A 22975-nucleotide genomic window follows, 5' to 3' on the forward strand; every position below is an offset into this window, starting at 1 on the left:
TCATACTGTACTGTCTAAGGGAATCAATATGGCACCTCCTCCTCCCCTATGTATTAATACAAATATACAGAGAAGGAATGTTCTGGGCAGACTTTAAGGGAGCTCCCTCTAATAGTCGCATTTGAGTGTGGAGAAATGAAGTCAGGATAAAGTGGGTAGAGGAGAGAGAGATTTCAATGGAGGCACAGTCTCATTAAGTAATATGAGGTTTTTGCCTGATCTCTGTGTCAGATACTGAGTTTGATGTAAATGTCAGACTGTCACGGAGGCTGGAGATCTTCTGGTGGGAATATGCTGGGAAAAGTTGGCAACGCTAGCTTAAAACATGCCCATGCCCAGAAAGATTTTACATGGAGTGTGTGGGACCCGCCAGAGCTGCAAATTTAGGCCCCCACTTCAGTTGCGTGTTCCACTTCCCACTCAAGATAGATGAGAAGTCAAACCCAACACTGACTTGCTCCCTCCCTCCCACATGTCATCGATTTTACCTTTTCCTTGTGGCAATGGCCAGCAGAGATCTGACCTGGTCAGCAGGGCCAGTGGGGACTTTTTACAGGTGTCCCAGTGTGACCCTGTCCTGACATTGACTAGGTCTGTTCTCAGGGGGCACTAGGGTTTCCATTTGTTCTGTGCTGAACCAGGAAGCCCAATCCAAGTAGGGTTGCCACCTGGCTGTGACTGGTATAATACAGGCCTGGCCGGTGAAAACGATGGTTGATCCCATTGCTATTAATAGGGAACAAATATAAATATTATATACCGTAGGAAGGCTGGTATTTACCCTAGATCCAACTAACTCAATAACTTGATGCCACAGCAGCCCCAAAGCTTCATTGTTCCCAGAGACAATGGGACAGAAAAACAAGGGAAAGAGAAGCCATATTAGAGACAGGACATTATTTGCACAGGGAATACGTGAGTTTTTCAATATTTTGGTGTCATGCTGCATTGTTTTACCCTGAATTGTTTGCCTTGCCCCATGTAATACCACAGGCTGTTGCTATGGTTACACATGCACCAATGAAGCCAGGAAGTTTAGTGCAGATTCTAACCACTCCCCTGTCGGTCTCTGGCCCGCCCACTGCGCCTTAACGTTGGCTTCTTAGTAAAAAGGCGCGCTCTTTTGACTGACCACGCCTCTAGTGGCGTAGTGTTAAGGGACAGCCAATGGCAAGATAGGCTAGTTCCGCGCGCCGGGGAGTTTTAGCCAATGAGAGGAGAGGATGGTTAGAAGAACACGCCTGTCATCGTACAACATGGCGGAAAATTCAAACGGAGCGCTAGGTGAGAGTGTGGAGCCAGTGAGGGAGCCGGGATAGGAGCCACGGGGATTTGTGTGAGGGAAGCAGCCATACGGGAGATAGTAACAGGGAACCCGTCAGGCTAGAGATGAACGCGTTGCACCTGATTATGTGGTACATGTGTGTGGTACACTGACCGGCCGGGATACTACAATTCCCAGCAGCCACTGAGACACCTGGCTTCTCTCTCTATCCTTGGGACTGGGGAATGGTGCGGTTGTGAGGTGGGAGTCGCACGGAGCACGTCTGGAGTTTGACTGAGAATTAAAATAGGCCCTGGCATTTCAGCTACACAGAGGCCCAATCAGCCCACACAGAGGCCCATCCAGCCCACTAAATACTGACTGTCTTTGGCACCTTATAGCAGCCCCTCTGGCATTTGCCACAACCCACAGATTGCCAGTCCGGGCCTGATAGGGGTGAGGGAAGGGAGTGACAGAGATTTGATAGATGGGAGTGACAGGGGTGAGGGAAGGGAGTGACAGAGATTTGATAGATGGGAGTGACAGGGGTGAGGGAAGGGAGTGACAGGGAATGATGGCGCTGAGGGAAGGGAATTTTATGGATCAGGGGATGAAGGGTATCAGGGTGATGGAAAGAAACGAGGGGTGCCGTAATTATAGCATAAATCAGACACCAGTTTGTGAGGCCTACATCAAATTGGCACAATTAAAGTGGGGCATAAGGGTTATTTTATGTCCAGTTCCCAGTGGTGCATTAGGGAGCAAGTCACTTGAGACAGCTGTGGGGAAGGTGGGTTGGGCAGTGGGTAACTTTCTTCACTATTCTTGCTTGGTGGGCTGTCCTTTCTTGGGTAGCGTAAAATGTGTCTCAGGCTGTGTGTTGGGCTGTCTCATTTTGGGTAGGGGATAATGTATGTCTCTCCGCAGGCTGTGTGGTGCGATGCCTCTCATCAGAATCAGAACTACAAGAGCTGTGTCGGGAGGAGCAGCTGTGCTGTGCTGAGCTGGGTGTCACTCGCAAGAACCTCAGTGATTTTGAAGTGGAATATCTGTGGAACTACAAGAAAGTGCAGGTACAGTTGTATTGCACAGCTGTGAGTGGGAGCAATGGCCGACACATCCCTATGAGGTTTCTTGGGGAAGGAGGTGGCTGTGTATAGCAAGTATTAGCTGGTGAACATGGCATTGTGAGTGGTATTGTTTACAGAATAAAGATTAGGGTGTCTTTCTGTAGCTATTGGGGGTGGGGACAGGGTGTTTATAAGCAGGGGCCACAGTTCCTGTCTTTAGAGGCATGTGTTCTTTCATCTCCTTCAGGACCAGGAGCTGTACCTTGTGAAGTGGAAATATTACCCTGATTCTGAAAGCACCTGGGAACCCCGACATCACCTCAAGTGCAACAATCTCCTGAAGCAATTCCATTTGGACCTGGAGCGGGAGCTGCTACGGCGAGCAAAGGCTGCTGGGACAAAGAAGACAGCAGTGAGGTGTCCCCGCAGGTTGGACCAGAGCCTTTCCCACTACTTAGTGCTAAAAGCCAAGCAGAGGAAGCGCCTCCGCCAGTGGGCACAGCAACTCAATGCCAAGCGCTCCCACCTTGGCCTAATCCTGGTGGAGAATGAAGTGGACCTGGAGGGCCCACCCCGTGACTTTGTGTACATTAATGAGTACAGGGTGGGTGAGGGGGTGACAATCAACCGAATTTCAGCAGGATGCAAATGCCGAGACTGTTTTTCAGATGAGGGGGGCTGCTGTCCAGGGGCCTTCCAGCACAAAAAGGCCTACAATAATGAGGGGCAGGTGAAGGTGAAACCTGGCTTTCCAATTTACGAATGTAACTCCTGCTGCCGCTGTGGCCCCTCCTGTCCTAACCGTGTGGTTCAAAAGGGAATCCAGTACAAATTCTGTATATTCAGGACGTCAGATGGGAGAGGGTGGGGTGTGCGTACGCTGGAAAAGATCCGCAAAAACAGCTTTGTCATGGAGTATGTGGGAGAGGTAAGTTGCTCCTCATTCTCTAGACTAGAGCCTAAGTGGGGACTGACAAGTTGCTTTGGAAAGTCAGCCAAGTCGTGTAGGTGGGTCCTCATTTATGAGTAACCCTTCTTGCATAGTCGTTTCTTTGTGCATACTCGCATAACCCCTATGCCACCTCTTTATTGGGAGGATTAAAGTGGCATATAGGGTGTATCTTTGGGTCCTGCCTGCACGCTTTCCCTGGAATATTATTAGAATCACGTATGTAGTCCCAGCATCTGATTATTTATATGGGAATGTGGTGGGGGTTCATACAGATTTGGGGCTTCAGCTTCCTCTAGATAGAAAGATATATGACTGTGTGTAGCATCTGAGTATTGGCACATGTAGCAGAGGCAATAGTGTAACCTGCTCTGTGGGTCTCTGTTTAGATAATAACCTCTGAAGAAGCGGAGCGGAGGGGCCAAATCTATGACCGCCAAGGAACCACCTACCTGTTTGACCTGGATTATGTGGAAGATGTTTATACAGTGGATGCTGCTCGTTATGGGAATATATCACACTTTGTAAACCACAGTGTTAGTACCAATAGTGTAACTTTCTGCAACTGTGATTTCCCTCCCCACCTCAGGTCTACTTTATGGTTGCCCCCATACCCCTATTGTGTTTCTCATTATCCCCAAGCTTTCACTCTGCAAATCCCTAATGCATACCCTGGGCTCTCTCTAGACCAGTGTGTTGTTGAATATCTGGCAGGGTCGTGAAATTTTTTTCTCTCCCAACAGTGTAAGCCGAACCTTCAGGTGTACAACGTCTTTATCGATAACCTAGATGAAAGATTACCCCGTATTGCTTTTTTTGCAACCCGAACAATCCGAACAGGGGAGGAGCTGACATTTGACTACAATATGCAGGGTGAGTAATTCTAACAGTGTAGTGCCGGCACTCCGTGCAGTGTAAACAAAGGCATGGTGACTTTTACCTGCTCTGTGATCGCTCCTGTTTGATATATTCATCTTCACTTCTCTCTTTCTTTAGTGGACCCAGTGGATGTGGAAAGTAGCAAAATGGATTCTAACTTTGGCATAGCCGGTCTCCCTGCATCTCCCAAGAAGCGAGTGCGGGTGGAATGCAAGTGTGGAGTAAGCAGCTGCCGCAAGTACCTCTTCTGAGAGATGGACCAGGATGTCCCTGTACCACCTGAACTTGGTTGGTTCTTACACTGCACTTAAATTATTTGCTGCCCCAGACAGCAAGATGAGAACATTACCACCCTTCACCATGAGAGCAGTTCCTAATCCCTACCCCTAGTGAGATCCTTGCTTGCAAAGCATTAATTGCACAGTACTGACCCCATGAAATATTGGTGCTAAAGCCTTAGAGAGGCTTGAGATTTGCTGCCTGGGCCTCATCTGTGAATTGCTCCATCCTTGTGTGCTAGTGTTACTGGCCCAGAATGTGTTTTTACTTGAACTTCCTGTTCCCTTAAACTGTATGTGATGCACCAGAGGGAAGGCGGACTATGAAATGATACCCACTTCCTTCTAATAGGTGCCTGCCTGTTATGGGTTTTTATTGCATTTTCTGTGTTTTTATGCATGGGGAAGATTACCATCGGATTTGTGTAGTGACTGGGTTCTGCAACTTATCAGTGGCTTATGTGGCCCAGACCTGGATTCTCTGCTCACCAATTGTGGTTTCAAGCTGTACCCACAACTAATATATGTCAGGCACTGTGTCCCTACACTAATTCTTCCCTCTCTGGAACAAAAGGGGCGCGTTTTTATTCTTGTTTTTATTATTGTCTAAACCCGAACCATTGTTCTTTTTGTGACCACCTGGCTCCTGTGTTCGGACTGTGTATGTATGGCTCCTGTCCTTTAACATCTTATACATGTCCACTTTGTGTTTATAAATAATACATTGTTTTATTTGCCTCTTATTATTGTCGTGGATAAGCACAGGCACATGGATAAAACACTGTGCCCCACAGCTGCTTCTGTCCTGTATGCCAGCTATTGCCTTGACAAGGAGGGCACATTCCAGCCCACCACTATCTGTTTGTACAAAGGGTAAACAACATTATTGCACCCACTAAATGCCTAGGTCAGTTTGTAATAGGTCATAATGCTGTGTGAGATCTGGCCCACTGTTTTTAGGGTCCTACTACTCTTGGCAACTATGGCTGGGATTTGAGTGAATAACTGGCCGTTAAACAGAAAGTAACTGAACTAGAAGTAATAACGCAATTTGGTTGTTCACTATCACTGTCCTTAGCAACCACACAGTGTTATGCTGAAGGGGAAACTCGCCCAGTATAGCCTTGGCTGCATCACTTTGTCACTGGTGTGGCTGTAGGGCAAGGTTCCAGCCGTTGCTACAGAGACTGCACCAGGTGCTGCTTAGAGTGATATATTTATTGAATGCACAGAAATATAAATTAAATGTAAAGTGGGAGTGGTTGTAGTGTGAGGCTTCTCTGCTCAGCCTGTAATGGGGTGACTTCTGGCAGGAGGGTGGTGGGAGCTTGTTATTTCTGCTCACGTCTCCAGATGATCACCATCCCTTTGGCATCGCTAGAAGCAAGCAGGCTTTCGTCGCAGTTAAAGCTTACACCAAGGACGGCTGCACTGTGTCCCTGGAGCTTATTCACAATGGCTTTAGTGGCTCTTTCGACATCGAAGAAGTAAACGCACATGTCCTCGCTGCCGGTCACTGAGGGAGTTGGAAGAGGTGCAGCACAGAACTGTTAGCTCATGTCATATGTCACTGTCTCTTCTGCACCACAGCACAATGAGTCTAGGTACCCTCCCAACAGCACAGGCAAATCTACACCATGCAAGAGCAAAAAATCACTTACCTACACAGGCTCCCTGTCTGAAGGACATGAGAGGGCAGAAGATGCTGCGAATGGCATGTGACGACTGCTGAATTTGGAAAGTCCGTTTCAATTGCAAGGTGCCCTCGTTATCCACCACCCTATGGGATAAAAGGATGGGAGTGTGAGGTGCGAGCCAGATGGACAGGGTATGGAACTGGGAGATACACTTACCTGTACAAGAGCAGTTTATTGATGCAAGCATTCACCAGCAGTGAGGGGTCCCTGGCCTCTCGGCTGATCCAAGAACGGGCAGAGATGCTGGTTATAGCACTACCTTCTGTCACTACGATCCGTTTGGCCTTGGTCAGCTTGCCTGTAACATTGCAAGGAGGACACAGGATTAACCACTTCAATTGCAGGCTCGGGCAGGCATTCTGGATACGGCTGCAAGCTGCCACTTCATGCTGGGTCTATTTTGACTTCAGACCTGGCACTACTGGGTGAGGCCTGGCAATGCATTGTGAGAAGCTGTGCCCCAGCCAGAACAACACTAGAAAGATATTCCATCTGTATTTTTATCTTGGTTGACTATACCTGATTCAGCCATCTCCTGCTATCTATGTATAGGTGGCACACCCGTCAAAAATAGGGGATCTGCATGGCAGTTCTCCACCCAAAGATTTTACATAGAAGCCAGTTGTAAATGTATTCTTTACTTTGCACCCCACAGTTACTCCAACCTTTTCCCCAAATATCCTCAGTCTCCCCCACTCCCAGAACATGGCACTAGACTCGCTCCATCTGCATGGGCTCGGCACTCACCGCTTGCCATGTCAAAGAGGAAGGAAAAAATACTGCCACGATCATCGCCAGCCCAAAGGATCCGCCCAGCGGAGTCGAACGACATCGAAAGCACCCGGCCAGTTAGCTTACTGCTTCCTCCCTTCACCTTCTTACCAGTAGAGATGTTCATTACATGAACGTTGTGCTTCGCGTTGCCAACCTGTGGGCAGGGGAGCATATTTAACAGGAGAGCTTTGGGAAGCTGATGCTCCTCTGACACAAAGATCACAGTCTACTCACCACTGTCAGATTGTTATTGATTGGCTGAAAAGTGCAGCACAACAACTGAGCACCGTCCGGGTCAGGAATATGGCGAATGCAGCGGCCGTCCTGGGTGTTCCAGATTCGCATGCTGCCATCCAGTGAGGTGGAGACAATGATATCATTGGATAGTGACCAGGCAAAGTCACTAACAGTTTGGGTGTGCCCCCGAAGAGTCTGGATCACTGATGGAGGGGTGGGCACCAGCTGGCACACGGAGATGGTCCCATCCAGGGAGCAACAAGCCAGGAGGTGTTTGTCATCGTTAGCAAATTGCACCTTAGGGACTGAGAACAATGAGGGACCATGGGATTGTGTGGGGTGAGTGTTGCCCTTTCTGACATGCTTATTTTGTGCCACCCCAACATTTTGCCAATACTCTCCTCCTTACTCACCTGCTTGGTCTACATGTTGGTCAAATATATGGTACATGCCAGCAAAAGCATAATTCTCACTCAGGGTGGTATCTCCCGCCATTGCCCGACTTGCTTCTGCCAATGGAGTTGGCACCAGGCTCCCCGGAGCTCTGCATAAGGAAAGACAACATTAAAGGGGTTGTTAACTTTTAGTATGATGTAGAGAATGATATTCTGGTTGAATTTGCAATTAGTTTTCATTTTTTATTATTTGTGGTTTTTGAGTTATTTAGCTTTTTATTCAGCAGCTCTCCAGTTTGCAATGTCAGCAAGCGAGTTGCTAGGGTCCATATTACCCTAGCAACCATGCACTGATTTGAATAAGAGACTGGAATAGGAGAGGATCTTACTAGAAAGATGTGAAATACAAATTAGGAATAACAATAAATTTGTAGCCATACAGAGCATTTGCTTTTTAGATGGAGGTCAGCGACGCCCATTTGAAAGCTGAAAAGAGTCAGAAGAAAAAGGCAAATAATTATAAAACTATAAAAAAATAATGAAAACGAATGTAAAGTTGCTACTTTACATACTAAAAGTTTACTTTTTAAACCCCTTCCTGTAGGGTATCCGTTTCTCTCCAACTGCTGCTTCTCACCTGTCCTCCTGTGCCACGCGGTTCATTTGTGCCTGCAGTTGGTACGAGCCACGGCTGACAGACCGCCTGTGCCCACGGGATCCCTGGGATCGAGGTTCTTCCTCTAAATCCTTTAAAGATTAGGGTTCGGGTCAGTTATGACTATAAATCCCCCATACCTGTTTCCCATGCTGCCAAAGGCAATGCCCTGCTGTGTAGGGGCTGTAGGTAAGTACAGACAAGATGGAGATGGGCCAACCTTCTGCCACTTAGTGATTACTGCAGCGCCAGCACTGGCTGTCTGCCAACTCATATTTATGTACATCCCATGGGCAGCAGTCTCACCTCCATGCGATCCAAGGTGGTGCGCGAGCTGCGAATGCTGTTACTGTGGGCTCGGAAGCTGCTCTGTTCAGATAAGGGGCCGTAGCGTTGTGCCAGGAGTTGGCTGCGCAGCTTTAGGTACTGCCGTCGCACCGTTGGTTCATAGCCGGCCTTGGCATTGTCACGGAGGAGCTGGCTGCGCCGCCTGATGTACTGCGTGCGGAACTGCGGGTGTGCAGGTGTGCGGTAAGCGTTGTACCTGAGAGAGTCACCAGGTCTGTGGATGAAATGTCCTCACCAGCCTCTGCACACAACCCAGCCTCTGCCTACTGATGTGCACACACACATATATACACACACACACCATAGCCAGTCCCTACACACACACACACACACATATATATATATATATATATACACACATACACCACAGCCATTCCTTACACACACCCATATATATATATATATATATATATACACACACACACACACGATGCTGCCTGTCCCCCAAAAAGTCCCTGGGTTCTTACCTTGCATCTACAGCTAAAACTTGTTGCCACACAGCCGCCATCCCCAGTGGGGTACTGTGGAGTTCTGGGCACAACAGCAGAACCCTGTGAGGGGAGTGAAGAGGCACAAGTGATGGGGAAAAGAAGGAAAAGGCTTGTGGCTGTTAGTGGTGTAACTAGAAATGACTGGGTCCCACAGCAAATTATTTTTCAGGCCCCCAAATGTCTAGAGATTGACCTGTTTTAGCAATATTTATTGAAATTGTATATAAATTAGGGCCTCCTGGGTCTGTTTCCTTTGTAGTTATGCCACTGAGTGGAGCCCTGATTCTACTCACCAGCCCAAAATCCCCTGCACACCCCACTTTAACCAGCCCCTCTGTGCTGCGCTTCTGATACTGACTGGTCAAAGAATTAATGGCCACAGGTGCCACCGCATTGTACCCCCTCCTCCGCCCACAACCCGACCGCCATTCTCTAGTTCAGGGCTGGGGTGTCACAAGGGTCTGGGTCGGCAGGGCCCGACAGGTTTTTACGTGGTTTCTCCAAGTCCAACCTCGGGCCCATGTGTGGGTGCCAGGCCTGGGGCTACATGTAAGGTATATATCATATAGGCATATATAGATCATGTAGGCATACAGTATATCATAGTCATATCTATCATATAGTCACACACATATATATATATATCATGTAGTCACATATATCATATATACAGTATATTATTTAGTCACATAGATCTATATATATATATATATGAAGTAATGAATGTGCGGCTTGTGCAAATAGCAGAGGGGCAGCTGTACAATACCATAGAGACTCACTGTTGGGCCTGTGAGTACTGAATTGGCAGACCGGAAGTAGCATATACTGAGGAGCTGCTGGATGAGGCTGCCCCGCTTTCTCACCTTACCACCCACACCAGATCCCCGCTGTTCAAAAGCCACGCCCCCGGGCCGGTCCCGGTTCGGTATCTTGGGAGGGTTACATCAGGAACGAATCTAAACAACCGCGTCACATGACCCGCCCAATCGGAAGCGCCTTTCAACGGGGCAGGTGACGCAAAGGAGGCGGAGCTATAAGGCTTCCGGGCTGGCTGTCACTGAGCTGACCAATCGGAAGCTAATACGATGCCGATAACAAAGGGGTGGGATGCCTATACTGAATTGCGCAAAACGTGAGCAAATCAGTACTCCGTGGCCTTTGTCACGTGACTCTTTCTTGGGGCGGTATCTCTAATGGAGACCTGTACCAAGACAGTGGCGGGGAGTGAGTATTCAGAGTTACCAAGACAACCGTGGGCGGGGAAGCGCTAGGAACTGCCAATGAAATCGCAGCAGAGAGCCAATCAATTTGTAAGAATTGAGGCGGCAAAGTTGTAAAGGCTGAGGATGGCGGAGGCAGCTGGTCGGTGAGTGTGTGCCCCGACTAATCATTAATGAACCCAAATAGCCTGGCTTCTTCATCAGGCGGAATGTTTCTGTAACTGCCCCATTCCTCTTTATTGTACACCGAGTCTCCTTGCTCCTCTGCACAGGGGATTGTGGGTAATTCGTGCCTCCCACAAGTCCCTTGTTATCCCCAGTGGGAGGGGCTTGTACTTCTAGTGACTGCATTTAGTTCCTCCCAGGCCACACATTCTGCTTTCTGCCACCACAGCATTAGTGAGAATGTGCTGAGCAAGTCCTTGCACGACGGCACTGCTGCAAAGGCTCCTTTTGTCACTCACCAATCCTTTCACTGTACTCATGAGGTTCTGCAGGGAACCAAAGTGCAACTGCTGCTCAGCCGCCATATTGCCTCACTACTATTGAGGGACTTTGGCCTTTGCTCTACCCCTGGGGCCTCTGCATCAATCACTACTGGCCTGCTGTGATCCAACCTCCTGAGCCCAAAAGGCTTGCCACTGAATAGCATTCAGCCTATTAAACTAGTCCTCTGCCCAAGTGGGACCAGCACCAAACCCACACCCAAAAACCCACTCACAACCAAACTCCCATACTGCTGGGGCCCTTGTGCCTGCTGGGGCCCTTGGGTACATCGTTGTGTTAGGGGGAGAGAAGCAGGATTTCATTCATCCAATTCACTAGAGCAGTTGAGGGTGGGTATGTGTGGGGTAGGGTTGCCACCTGGCCGGTATACTTGATATACTTGATGCCAATGTTATTAATAGGAAAAAACTGCAAGAATATAGTATGGCTGGTATAGTGTGGTTACTTGTCACACCAATCCTCTTCCACAGGCTGCTGGAAGCTTTGCCACGTGTCCTGTGTGTGGATGGGCGGCACAGAGAGGACAGCGATGGAGAAGCTAAAGTGTTGCTGGATTATTCTATGGTGAGGTCCCACATATGGTTCTGTGGTGTAACGTTAGTGGGGCTATGCCTGTTTAAAGGGTACAGCTCTGTTTTTCTCATACAGGAGAGACGGAGGAAGCAGAAAATGCTCTGTGGGCAACTCCAGGTTTTACGTTTCCTCTTGGAATTCCTGCAGCAAGCCGACACTGCCAATTGGGAAGAGACCAGCGCCAAAAGTGCCAGTGAGTGTCTGCTTGGGGGCAAACTTGCAAGTGGGCATCAGCATGCGTAGCTTAGGTGGGCCGTCGGCAAAGTGAACACATTTGGAAAGTGTGGCTGAGCCTTTCCAGTTGCGGTGTCCCTAAAGACTGCCACACTTTTCAGTTGTGGGGGTCACTGTGTGTGACAGGATTCAGGGATCCCACAACTGGAAAGTGAGCTGTAGTGTGTAGCTGTAAGTGAGGGATCTCCATGCCATATGCAGTGGTACAGTCCCAGAGCTAAAGAGTAGGGCCCAGCGTGGGTCAAGGAAACCATACACATGGCAGCAGGAAGGTGGAGCTAATGGAGCACTGACCACTTTATGATTTCCAGGCCAGGAAGTGGAGGAGATGAAAGGCAAGTGGAAGAGGCTGAAGGCCGAGTATGAGGAGAAGGTGAAAGAGGTGGAGGAGATGCTCCCTATGCTGCTTCAGAGGCTGGAGCTCCTGCATGGGAAGAGAGAGGCCATAGAGGAGATTGTGCGGCGCTATGAACAGAAGGTGAGTCTGGTGGCTAATCTGAGACATGAGTTGAAGTCAACTGTACAGTCACAGCCCATAACTTTCCCCTTTTGCCTCCTGCAGAAGGCAGCTGTGGAGGCTCTGCAAGAAAGCCAGGTACATTTGATGTTCCCTCATCCTCTGCTCTCTTGCCTGATTTTCTGCTCCCTCGGCCGATCCTCTGCTCTCTTGCCTGATTTTCTGCTCTTTGCAGATGAAAGAGAAGGTGCAGAAGCTACAGGGGGCAGTGCAGAACCAGCAAGTGAATGTACAGAAGGGCCATGTTCATATCCAGCAGTTACAGGGCACATTAGAGAAGCTGGAGCAGTCTCTGGATGGTTGGATACAGACCGTGAGCCGGTGAGAGAGGGGGCACTGACCTCGTACTATTGGAAAGGCTGCAAGAAGCTCCCCCTCTAACATGCACACACTCTCTCTCTCTCTCATCAGAGACTCACAGCTCTGCCATCTCCTTCAGACCCTTCATGGAGTCTCGGTGGTTAGCATAGGGGACAGTGAACTCACACTGGATTTGAGTGTTGATGAAAAAAGTGAGACCCTTCCGCTTCAAGTAACTCTGCGCTGGACCCCCTCAGGGGACCTGTGTATAGAGGTGAGGTGCTATGTTCTTGTTACCCCACATTTTCTTAAAGCTCACTACCACCTAGAGTTCAGGGGTGGTGCAGCCTATGAGATGGCTTAAGTGTGTTTCTTACAGAGTGCAAGCTCCGTTCCTTCTCTGCCCCAAGATCTGCTGGACGGGTCTGTGTCCCACTTGACTCCTGTTATCCTGGAGTTGCAGTGCTGGTATCGAAGTCAGGCCCAGCTGCTGAAGGAGATTGGGGAGCTGCAGGGCAGGTATGAGCTCTAGGTCCCTTCGCTTTGGGAAGGAGCATCTATAGCTACACATTGCCCCATGTCTGTATGCTCTCTCGCTAGGTTCTCTATAGATTGGGTTCCTGAGAAGCGCAACCTCCTTTTTCTGAAGGGCAAGATGCAGTGCACGCTGTACTTAGGCCCTGGCTATCCACTCAGCAAACAGGTCCAGTTGGTGTCACTAAAAGGAGCTCCACAAGGGATTGATCCTGGTACCTGCAAGGTAAGCCCCGTGTCTCCTGTAGAGCTGAGTGTGGGCTTAGCAACTCTGTGGAATAAGACTAACTTCTCCTCTTTGTAGCCCTCTATAGAGAATCCCTCCCTCACTGACTGGCTGGAGTATCTGCACACATGTCCTAACATTGACTGAACCTTGTCTGCAACCAATCAAATCTGTGGCATCTTGTGTGCATCACCCCGGCCCCATCCCAACACACAGTCTGTCTGATTGGTCAGTGTATGCTCAGCTATGCCCACTTATTGGACATACTGGACCAGCTGTTTGCATTATATTAATAAATATTATTTCTCTAATTTTTCTTTGCTTTTAAGGGATAAAGTGACTCTCTGTGCTGCCCATTCTCCCCCATCCAAGCTGTTGGCTAGGGAGGGGGCGCGACTATACTTGTAATTGCCATTTTAGTGTTGCGGGAAGCTACAGACCATCAGCTGAGCGTTTATATAAAAAATATATTGAAAGAAATGAAAACTATCTGTGCTGTCTGTGTGTGACTACTAGAGGAACTGCTCTATTGGTGTCTTCTCCATGGCTCTATTGAGTTGTGTAATATGGCAGTTCCAAACCCTATGTATAAATACAAAAATGTGAAGTACAATGACTGGTCTTACACAATTTATGTTCCATGCCACATATACTCATACACACTCGCTGTTCCTAGCATCAAAAAAGTGGGGGGGGCCTCAGGCACCATAATGAGTGAGGATGATGAGCTACAGATTAGGCCACACCCTGATCCTCCCAAAATCCCACCCACTTCTCTGTTCACATCCTTTACAGTCCTAGCAAACTCAGGATAGCTGTGAGTATGCCTTTAAATGAGAAACACCAATGGGGGCAGTTAGTGGTTCAATTGCAGGTATGCTGCAGATTGAAGTGGTTTCTCTACAGTCATGCATTTAATCTATGGGTAATAGATGACTGATGGTTGTGCTGCAGCCTGTAGAGAAATAAATTCAGCCGTGCAATAGACTTGTAAAGTAAAGGGCATTTACTGGAATGTTTGTGCCTCTGATTTGAAGAGCAGCTATAATTCATAAAATAATTGGAATTGGGTCCATTCTTGCCTGAAGCAAATGCAGGAATACGTGTGTTGCCAGGGGGCCCTGTGGGTGATGCCAGTACAATGATAAATGGTCACTAATTGCTGCACACGTGTTACACACTTTCATAGGCACAAGAGAGATTTGTGTTGTTAAAGGACAAGTGTAATTCACTTGCGGGTGCCATTGTGTTGGGTACTCCACACCCCCCCCCCAGTGAATATAATCACTCCTATTCACTGCACTTTCACTAGCCCAGTATCATGTGTGGCCCTGTGCAGCAGTGGGGCCACATGAGGCCGCTGAACTCTCGGCAGTTGCACACAGCCGCACTAAATCCCATTGTTGCTGAGATTAGGGATTAGGATCCATCTGACAATGTGCCCCCCACCCTGTTTGTGCCACAGAGAAGCAATGACGTGGGAATGGCACTAGGGCTGGGTTACTGCTGCCACTGGGAGGGGCCACAAATTCTTCCCTGTTCCTCTCTGATATGCCACTCCCACTCACCCCTGGCCAATGGGGGCGGGGCCTTGAAGATTAGGAACTGTCCCAACCCACGGAGATGCTCACACACTGCTCCAGCCTGAGGGGCTCCTGCGACCCACCCTCCCTCTCAAACTGACTTGCACTCAGCAACTGCCACAAAGTGAGTATACACTCATTTCTGTCTTTGTGGTACAGTCAGCCAGTAACTGTGTGAGTGTGTGCCTATAGCTGTGAGTGTGCCTATAGATAGGAGTGTGAGTGTTCTCCCTGTGCCAGGATGCTCGTGAGTGTAGAAGAGTGTCAGTGATTAGTGAGGGCATTGACACTGCTGCAAAGGGGAAGTCAATCTTTATTGGGTGTGTGCCAGTCTATAGCTGTTGTGCTTCTCTGTGCCAGTCTGTAGGTGCATCCGGTGGGCACAGAATGCTGTCTGTCCTGCTGGCAGGGTGCATGGGAGCCCTGGCTGTGCTCCTGGTGGTGGTGTGGCGGGTTCGTACAGATGGTACGTGGGCACTGTGGTGGCATGATAATTACCTGGAGAGACTGCGTGACTTCACGAGTGGTAAAAGCCGTCCCATGCGGATTCTGCAGTATGTACAGAGGACAGCCGTGCAGGGAGATGCCAACAGTGTGATTAGTGCTGTGGATTCCTACTGTGCCAATGTAGAGTGGGCAATGAACGTGGGAGACATGAAAGGTAAGAGGCGTTCCCTATCCCACCCATTCCTTCCCTCTACATGCCCTCAGGAGCCTCATCACTGGGCCCTATGGGAGCAATATTTAGGGCCCATCCTGACCTGGCTAAGATTGTAAGATCACTGGGACAGGCACTGATGGGAAGGTGATAGGGACTTTAGATTGTAAGATCACAGGGACTGATGGGAATGATGTATAATTTGTGAACAGCGCTGTGTTATATATCCGTGCCATATAAATAAAGGACAATAATGTGTAGGATATCCATCACTGGATGTGGGCATGCCCTTCTTGCTTCAGACATGGGGAACCCTGCCAGGCACATCTAGAGACTTGCCCACATTTCTCTGCTCTGCCTGGGGCATTAGGACTCTCAGCAGCTGGTGCTACAATGAGACTAATACTTTCTCTGTATCTGGGCTTAACATGCCCACCATACTGCCATTCTGCTGCCCTCCATTCACTTGCCCCCTCTATATTGTCCCACTTTTATTTTGATTTGTGCGCCCTCACGTTCTACCCGTGCATTATTTCCAGGTGAGATTCTGGATGCGGTGGTGCTGGATGTTCGCCCTCGCTGGGTGCTGGAACTGGGCACATACTGTGGTTATTCCACCATGAGGATTGCCCGATTTCTGCCCCCAGGGGCACGGCTTGTCACGCTGGAGATGAACCATCACTATGCACAGGTGGCTAAACAAATCCTTGGGCACGCGGGAGTTGATGCCCAGGTGAGCAGGAGGGCTATTATTCTTGGGCAGGGGGTGTGTTCTGGTGCATTGTGCAACTTACAACTTTCTCTTTTTTTCCCACTTGGACCCCTTTTGGTTTCCTTATATTACTGGCCCACTCTAGCTGAGCCCTAGCCCTTCCTCTGTCCCTCAGTCTTGCACTCAGGGGGAAGAGCCAGTAGGGGGTGCCACTCACTCTTCACAACGCCGGTGGCGCTTGCAGGAAGCTCTGATTTACACCACCCTGCACTGTCTGCAACTGCCCCTGCAGCTCTTCTCTCGCACCCCCCAAAACCCCCTGGCTGCCTCCACACCCAAACCTCCGGAAGAAACAGCTGGAAGGCAGCAAACAAAGAGGAGCAGCACCTGTAAGGTGAGACCAGCAGTCTTAGCCAATTAGGTATTGATTACTGGTTTTAGCCTATTTCAGCCAATCACAACTCTGACTGCTCTGGCTCCAATAATCTGACTGGCAGTGTCCTCGGTTTTACATTTTTTTTGGGGTTTCTCTTTGTTCTGTGCCATGGCTTGTCTGGGTACATGTGGTGAAGATCAGAGAGGCTGGCACTAAAAAGGTTACAAAATATGGAATGGTAGGAGTTAAAGAGACAGATAAGAACATGCCCACTATCTCTCTACAGGTGGATCTGCTAGTTGGTACCAGTTCTGCTCTCATTCCTCAGCTGAAGAAGAAGTTTGACTTGGACAAGTTTGACTTGGTCTTTATAGATCACTGGAAGACCAGCTACCTGCCTGACACCAAACTGCTTGAGGTGAGATGCCCCAAACAAAGGTCCGCCCCCCCCTCCCAGTGCAACTGCCTTTGTAGCCAAAGACAGCCTTTCCTAATTAGTCCTGAAAGTCTGTTGCTGAACTACAATCTTTAGCAGTTGGCTCCTGCCAGTGGGTGGTGGAATTGGCAGTGCCAATATAATGTATTGGGTGAGAATATAAACAGCCCACCACGTTGCCCGTTTTGTATTCGTCCTGCCAAGCTCTACATCTGCTTCTCCATCTTCCCTCTAGGAGTGTGGTTTGCTGGCATCTGGCACTGTTCTGCTGGCTGATAATGTTACCTGCCCGGGAGCCCCCGACTACCTACAGTACGTGAGAAACAGCCCCCGATATAAGAGCCTCTATTTCCCATCCCAGCTGGAGTATCTGCAGGTGGAGGATGGCATGGAGAAATCCATCTTCCTTGGGTGATGAATGGATGGCACAACTTGCCAAAACTCTGCCTCTCTCATGAGCTGCGTGTAATTTAGTCTCCTTAGCTTATCAGGTAGGGGGCACAAGAACGTTTCTGTTCCCTATAAACACACGGTCGGGTGATGTACTGGAAGGAACCCCATGTTGGGTGATAGTGTCCCCCTGCTACACTATTATTACCCCATACTTACTGCAGGTCTCTGATGGGCAGCGGGTCAGTAGGGGCAGATACTGGGACTTGCCCCATCATTTCCCTGGTGTTCTGAATCCCATTAGCCCCCAGCTCCTCCTTTTATACGCAATAGAGGCCATGGCAAGCTGCCTCAGGTACATGCACAGCCCTTCACTTTAGTCCAATTATCTAAAGGGAGTCAAGTGGGGGGAGGGCGTATGCCCATCTTCTGCCCTCCTCATGTCCATTATTTCAAGCACAATGTGCCCTTGCGTGGCATGGCTGCACCGGAACACTGGCAAAAGCCTGTTTTCTAATAAAATCCTTCATTCTCTCATCTCTTGACTTTGCTTTGGGGAGTCACCTGGTTGCTCATGTTCGGGGAGGGGGGCATTTAGAGAGACCAGTTGCCAGTCAGGGCACTGTCCCTCTCTTATGGGCAAGGCTAGGATTGGCTATGGGCAGGGACAGAGAATAACACTCATACAGGTGCAGCCATTGTTACTGCATTTTCGACAAAGGGAAACGCCTCCCACACCCATTAATTGGGGGAGGGGTCAGGCACCCAATCCCAATAGTGGAATTCTAAAGCCAAACTTGGTTGTGGAATGTGCACTGGGCCTCATCAGTAAAGGTGTCCTGGCAGTGTCACCCAAGGGTGTGTGAGGATTTAGCAGGGGTTTATGTCCTGCCTAATTACAGCTCAGTAAATCGCAGCCTAATCCCATTAACCGCCTCTCTGTCCTGACCTACATTCTCTGATCTCATTACACTAATTAGTGCCCCCCCTTCCCGTGCCATGGAAATAGTACATATGTGCCATGCCTGGAGGGACCACCCCAGTACAGCAGGCAGCATTGTGGGGCCCTAGGTTCAGCTTCCCATGTATGGAAGTTGCCTCCCACGCTCCATACATACACGCACTTTCTTGCTCATAGTTCTCTACCCTGTCCCATCATCCTCTAGGGTCCCCCTGTACCCCATTTAATAAGCTTGCTGCATTACATGAAGAAAACAATTTAAACCTGATATGGTCACCATGGAAACAGATAGCAATACGTAATTAAAATGTGACACTTTCCATGCATCCCATGTTTAAGGCCTATCCCTGCTCCATACCACACACACTGGCTTCATGCCAAACAACACAACATTTACCCATATCCAGTTGACTCAGGTTGAAGCCCAAGGCATTTGGTTCTGGAGGGTGGCAATACTTATGGCAGATGCTGAATGATTTGCTATTGGGACTCATTGGATCATGTGCACGTGCTCTAGGTAGTGGTACATGCCAGGGTTACCCCCTGTTCTGGCCGCTATTTCTAAAATCCCACAAACCCAAATGATCTGAGGGTTCTCATTGGTAAACATGGGGTGGCGCTCCACACAGGTGATACAATTATTGGGTGCTCCCTCAGGCAATCTGGGGCAGGATTAATCTGTGCTGACCAATCACTTCAAGAAGGTTAATAATGAATTCTTTGCATAGACCAGCCATGCCCCAAGGAGAATGGTAGAGCCATTTTATTGCCAGGGTGGGTTGGTATCACTAGCTAACCTACAAGCCTTTGCCCCATACCACCTCTCAAATGGGACTATGAAGGGTTAAATATGGAATCAATCACTAGATGGCAGATTTCATTACATGTGTACGTACAAGTGGGGTGTTTATGGGGGGATCCACTTGAAATGTTGCCATTACCAGGTTGCCATTCTACTTGTTGACAGGACCCACCGGTCACCATGCCCCCTGGGGAGAGCTCAGCTTACTTAATAATACTGCCCCCCCCCCATGATTCCAGGTGTTGGCCCTTAGATTGTAAACTCCACTGGGGCAGGACAGCTGGGAACAATAGAATATATGATAATCTGGGTGCTACAGAGCAGCACCATCCTGGACAGGAAAAAGCACTGACATTTTTGTAAGAATTTTATTTACACTGTACAGTACTGTCAAACATGGGACTGAACCCATACACACCCCCTAGATCCAGGCCACACCCACTGGCAGTAGTAATTGGTCAGTATTGCTGCCTGGAATTGGCAGTCACAGTGGGTAGGGTAAGTAGCCCAGGCCTGCACATACCTGATATACTGCAGAATCTATAGGCTACAGTCAGTGACATGGAAACATTACTTGCCTTTTATTTTCCCAATTACCCACTGCTCCCCCAGGAGCCAGTCCCCAGCTCATGCTGTGCCCCCTGTAGGGTTAAATATCTTGTGCAGCAGCGAGCGGTTGGTCTGAGATTTCTCCTGCGCTCGCTCGGCCACTTCCAATCTCTTTCGCATTCGCACTTTGTCTCCAGCTTTTCCCACAGACTTCATGCACTGAATCTCGTCCTCTGTCCTGCGCTGTGTAAAGTTCCACTGCTTGTTGGCAGTGCCACCCTCTGCATCCCCGGCACTCTTGCGATCCGCTTTGCTGAACCTCTTGCTCCGCTCCACGTTCTGCAGGTAGAAGTTGGTCTCCCTCTTGGCTTGCGACACCTCCGCCCTCATGCGCTGCTGCCTCACCTGCCGCTCTATGGCCAGCCGCTCGCTCAGGTGAGACCACTTGAAACGGTGCAGGTACTGTACGGGAATGAGAGGGAGGCAGAGTCAGAGTTTGCATTTGGGCAGAGGGTGAAATGGAGCTGGAGGGAAAGGTTCTGTTAGGCAATAGATCATGGAGACAGAACTTCTCACCTTCATGTTCCACAGATCGTCATGGAATCGGTTCTTCTTGCGGGTGCCCATGGGTGCGTTGTTCAGACTGGCAGCTACCAGCTTGGCGACACGCTTGTCCCGGAACTCTACCCAGCCCTCGGTGAAGTCTTTGGCATTGCTGCCCGCTTTCTTCTTTTTCTTACGAACAAATCGCTCTAAGGGGGCCAAACAGAACAGAGACCTCAGATACGGATTATGGAGAACTTTCCTCACTTTGCATTTAGGTACCCACACACTTACCCTCTGCCTGCAGGAAGATGCGCCCCACTTCCCCATGGAGGCTCAGCATGTTGCGAATGTGCCGTGGGCGGAGCCGAGGAGGAATGTGACCTAAATATAGAATTCCAGGAACGACTCTTTTCCCTTGGCAAGATCCTTTCTCCCCTTTATCTGCCATCTCCTCATCTGGCTCCTCCTCCTCCTCATTTAAAGGCTCCTCCCCCTCATCCACAGACCCCTCCACTTCCTCCTTGGGCTTTTGCTCCTTCCTTGTCTCTTTTTCTTCTTCCATTTTTAGCTGAATGAAACCAAATTTCAAAGGGACATTTTAGTGTTGCGTTTGCACAATGTTACCCTCTTGCCATGATTGTTCCTTGCACTGGGAGCGATGCAGACAATAAGTAAGGGGAAGTTGTATTCAGCTCCCGGGGATTATTTAGGCAGGCTATAAGGGGGCAAACATTCAGCTTGCATTGTTACTGACATGGGGAGATAATGCAGCAAGTAGAAGAGTTCCCTGGAATTATCATTAGGGAATGAGATGGTTAATGAGATCACAAGTCAGAACAATCCGTGTCCCCCGAGTGCTGTGTAAGCCGTGCCATTGCGCTTCTCAGCGTGTGTACGTGGGCCAGCTATTGCCTTTCACTGACACTGGCCCCATACAAGAAAGCCAACTGGAGAACATGCACTGGTTTCTTGGAGTCCGGGACAACAGCAATGACTAGACTCTCTAGCTGCTCGTGCCCCACCTGATATAAAACAAACCAACACGCCCCACAACTCTTACCCCCGGTTATATTCCGCTACACGTGCAGCTTCGGCGCGATACACTGACGTCACCAGCAGCAGGGCAGCCGGAAGGAGCGTTCACGCGCATTGAATTATGGGGTAGTGGGTGAGGTTTGTAAGGCCGGAAAAAGCGGAATGGAAGCCAGAGAAATCCAGTCACAGTGTATTAGTCCCGTCTCTGACTTGCTGAGCCGTATAAAGTGTGAATTAAAGGTATCAGGGCTAGGGAAGTGTCATTATATTCTCTCCTCCTGTCTGTGAGGTAATTCATACACCCAATGAGTGTGGCCCCTGAGAGAGGTGTTTATATAAAGGTATCAGGGCTAGGGAAGTGCCATTATATTCTCTCCTGTCTGTGAGGTAATTCATACACCCAATGAGTGTGGCCCCTGAGAGAGATGAGAGGTGTTTATATAAAGGTATCAGGGCTAGGGAAGTGTCATTATATTCTCTCCTCCTGTCTGTGAGGTAATTCATACACCCAATGAGTGTGGCCCCTGAGAGAGGTGATTATATAAAGGTATCAGGGCTAGGGAAGTGTCATTATATTCTCCTCCTCCTGTCTGTGAGGTAATTCATACACCCAATGAGTGTGGCCCCTGGGCGATGGGGTGGGGGGCACTGAGAGTCATTATGACCCACAGACTATTTGGCTGCTGTTTTGGTTGTAATGGGAGATGCCATGTCCCTCACTGACCCCCAACCATGAAGGGTAAAGGTGGCAGCTGTACCTCCAGTCTGTACCCCTCATGATGCCAATGTAGAAGAAATAGCCAGAAATGTAGATTTATTCAACGACTGTCCCTGCTCTCTTGCCTCTCTATTCCTAAAGCTGGAGCAGGAGAGAGTGGCCGGGTGGCACCATATCACAGCACTGCGCAATATGTAGCGCTCTAAAAATACATAATAATCGAATTATACAGTGTCATTCTCCTAATGAATCCACTTACAGGACAGTGAAGACGGGCATATTGTAGTCACATACTGTTACGTGGTGCTGGCGAGGCATTAGCCTATTTCTTCCCTGTGGCACAGTTTAGGCCCATTTAGAGCTGTTATTGGATAGGCGTATGTTGAGAAACCTCTTCTACCTCCAACTGCAAATGAAACCAGGTTACCCTAATGCTGCCGCAGTCTCCTATAGATAATGGCTATTCACAACGTAATTAATCATGGCATTCATGAGTCAGAACCAGCAGTGACAGAGATTAATGCACTTTATGGCTGAAGATCTTTTTTTAGCAGCAGGGTACATACAGATCATGCAACAAATTCACCAATTCGAAGCAACTTTATATATGGTCTTCACTTTTTCTTTTTTATAGCTTTAGGATTATTGGCCTTCTGACTCTTTCCAGCTTTCAAATGGGGGTCATTGACCCCATCTAAAAAACCAATGCTCAGTAAGGCTACACGTGTATTGTTATTGCTACTTTTTTATTACTCATCTGTCTATTCAGCCCCTCTCATAATTACATTGCAGTCTCTTATTCAAATCAGTGCATGTTTGCTAGGGGAATTTACATAGGGGAACCAGTCTGCTGAAATTGCAAACTGCCGAGCTACTGAATAAAAAGTTAAATAACTCATGAACTACAAATAATAAGAAATGAAAACCAATTGCAAATTGTCTCAGAATATCCCTCTCTACATCATACTAACAGATCATTTAAAGTTCAACAACCTCTTTAAGAGCATTGGGTGACAGTAACTGACACTCAAGTATATGTGGAAACCTGCACAAACACCCCC

At 48.8% G+C, this 22975-nt stretch overlaps 5 protein-coding genes across 13 annotated transcripts; 3 read left to right on the top strand and 2 right to left on the bottom strand.

Annotated features, from left to right (window-relative positions):
• The first annotated feature begins 1191 nt into the window (after positions 1-1191).
• Positions 1192-5172, top strand: suv39h1.L (suppressor of variegation 3-9 homolog 1 L homeolog). The gene is given in 6 exon segments (NM_001091423.1): positions 1192-1284; positions 2192-2337; positions 2582-3262; positions 3673-3819; positions 4027-4156; positions 4280-5172. Coding segments are annotated over 6 exon segments (1266 nt in total). The 5' UTR covers positions 1192-1256; the 3' UTR covers positions 4414-5172.
• Positions 5173-5640: 468 nt separating this feature from the next.
• Positions 5641-10059, bottom strand: wdr13.L (WD repeat domain 13 L homeolog). Of its 6 annotated transcripts, none has more exons than XM_041572031.1 (10): positions 9901-10059; positions 9014-9097; positions 8505-8708; positions 8181-8290; positions 7562-7692; positions 7146-7453; positions 6885-7065; positions 6294-6435; positions 6102-6220; positions 5641-5956 (listed from the first exon to the last, which is right to left on the bottom strand). In XM_041572031.1, exons 3-10 carry the CDS (start codon positions 8508-8510, stop codon positions 5772-5774), a joined length of 1182 nt encoding a protein of 393 aa, XP_041427965.1. In that variant the 5' UTR covers positions 8511-8708; positions 9014-9097; positions 9901-10059; the 3' UTR covers positions 5641-5771. The 6 variants fall into 6 exon arrangements, with proteins under 6 accessions (XP_041427965.1, XP_018084403.1, XP_018084401.1 ...); XM_018228914.2 differs by having other exon boundaries at positions 8505-8742; XM_018228912.2 differs by having other exon boundaries at positions 8505-8760.
• Positions 10060-10206: 147 nt separating this feature from the next.
• LOC108698093 lies at positions 10207-13628 on the top strand. 2 transcript variants are annotated; one of them, XM_018229325.2, is made up of 10 exons: positions 10207-10403; positions 11235-11328; positions 11413-11530; positions 11883-12049; positions 12134-12166; positions 12264-12409; positions 12500-12662; positions 12768-12907; positions 12989-13148; positions 13227-13628. In XM_018229325.2, exons 1-10 carry the CDS (start codon positions 10384-10386, stop codon positions 13293-13295), a joined length of 1110 nt encoding a protein of 369 aa, XP_018084814.1. In that variant the 5' UTR covers positions 10207-10383; the 3' UTR covers positions 13296-13628. The 2 variants fall into 2 exon arrangements, with proteins under 2 accessions (XP_018084814.1, XP_041428163.1); XM_041572229.1 differs by lacking the exon at positions 12134-12166.
• A 148-nt stretch (positions 13629-13776) lies between these two features.
• Positions 13777-17840, top strand: LOC108698094 (catechol O-methyltransferase B). Of its 3 annotated transcripts, XM_018229326.2 has the most exons (6): positions 13777-14855; positions 15092-15392; positions 15929-16122; positions 16247-16495; positions 16764-16895; positions 17149-17840. In XM_018229326.2, exons 2-6 carry the CDS (start codon positions 15119-15121, stop codon positions 17326-17328), a joined length of 1029 nt encoding a protein of 342 aa, XP_018084815.1. In that variant the 5' UTR covers positions 13777-14855; positions 15092-15118; the 3' UTR covers positions 17329-17840. The 3 variants fall into 3 exon arrangements, with proteins under 3 accessions (XP_018084815.1, XP_041428164.1, XP_041428165.1); XM_041572230.1 differs by lacking the exon at positions 16247-16495; XM_041572231.1 differs by lacking the exon at positions 15092-15392.
• Positions 17841-19420: 1580 nt separating this feature from the next.
• On the bottom strand, positions 19421-21244 carry abt1.L (activator of basal transcription 1 L homeolog). Its single transcript, NM_001085931.1, is given in 4 exon segments — positions 19421-20077; positions 20192-20367; positions 20453-20729; positions 21222-21244. Coding segments are annotated over 3 exon segments (831 nt in total). The 5' UTR covers positions 20724-20729; positions 21222-21244; the 3' UTR covers positions 19421-19693.
• Positions 21245-22975: the final 1731 nt, after the last annotated feature.

The sequence above is a fragment of the Xenopus laevis genome, chromosome 8L, assembly GCF_017654675.1.
Source record: "Xenopus laevis strain J_2021 chromosome 8L, Xenopus_laevis_v10.1, whole genome shotgun sequence".
In the NCBI taxonomy this organism is placed as follows: Eukaryota; Metazoa; Chordata; class Amphibia; order Anura; family Pipidae; genus Xenopus; species Xenopus laevis.

What these genes read in the sequence shown, in the direction of transcription:
- wdr13.L (XM_018228912.2), bottom strand. Translation starts at nt 9,054, where the DNA reads ATGGCGGCTGTGTGGCAACAAGTTTTAGCTGTAGATGCAAG. An exon ending in CGCGTGGCACAGGAGGACAG is followed by an intron (nt 7,693 to 8,180) that starts GTGAGAAGCAGC and finishes TTCCTTATGCAG; the next exon opens with AGCTCCGGGGAGCCTGGTGC. An exon ending in CAGACAGGGAGCCTGTGTAG is followed by an intron (nt 5,957 to 6,101) that starts GTAAGTGATTTT and finishes CAACTCCCTCAG; the next exon opens with TGACCGGCAGCGAGGACATG.
- LOC108698093 (XM_018229325.2), top strand. Translation starts at nt 10,384, where the DNA reads ATGGCGGAGGCAGCTGGTCG. An exon ending in TGTTGCTGGATTATTCTATG is followed by an intron (nt 11,329 to 11,412) that starts GTGAGGTCCCAC and finishes TTTCTCATACAG; the next exon opens with GAGAGACGGAGGAAGCAGAA. An exon ending in TGGATACAGACCGTGAGCCG is followed by an intron (nt 12,410 to 12,499) that starts GTGAGAGAGGGG and finishes CTCTCTCATCAG; the next exon opens with AGACTCACAGCTCTGCCATC.
- LOC108698094 (XM_018229326.2), top strand. Translation starts at nt 15,119, where the DNA reads ATGCTGTCTGTCCTGCTGGCAGGGTGCATGGGAGCCCTGGCTGTGCTC. An exon ending in AGAGGAGCAGCACCTGTAAG is followed by an intron (nt 16,496 to 16,763) that starts GTGAGACCAGCA and finishes ATCTCTCTACAG; the next exon opens with GTGGATCTGCTAGTTGGTAC. An exon ending in CTGACACCAAACTGCTTGAG is followed by an intron (nt 16,896 to 17,148) that starts GTGAGATGCCCC and finishes TCTTCCCTCTAG; the next exon opens with GAGTGTGGTTTGCTGGCATC.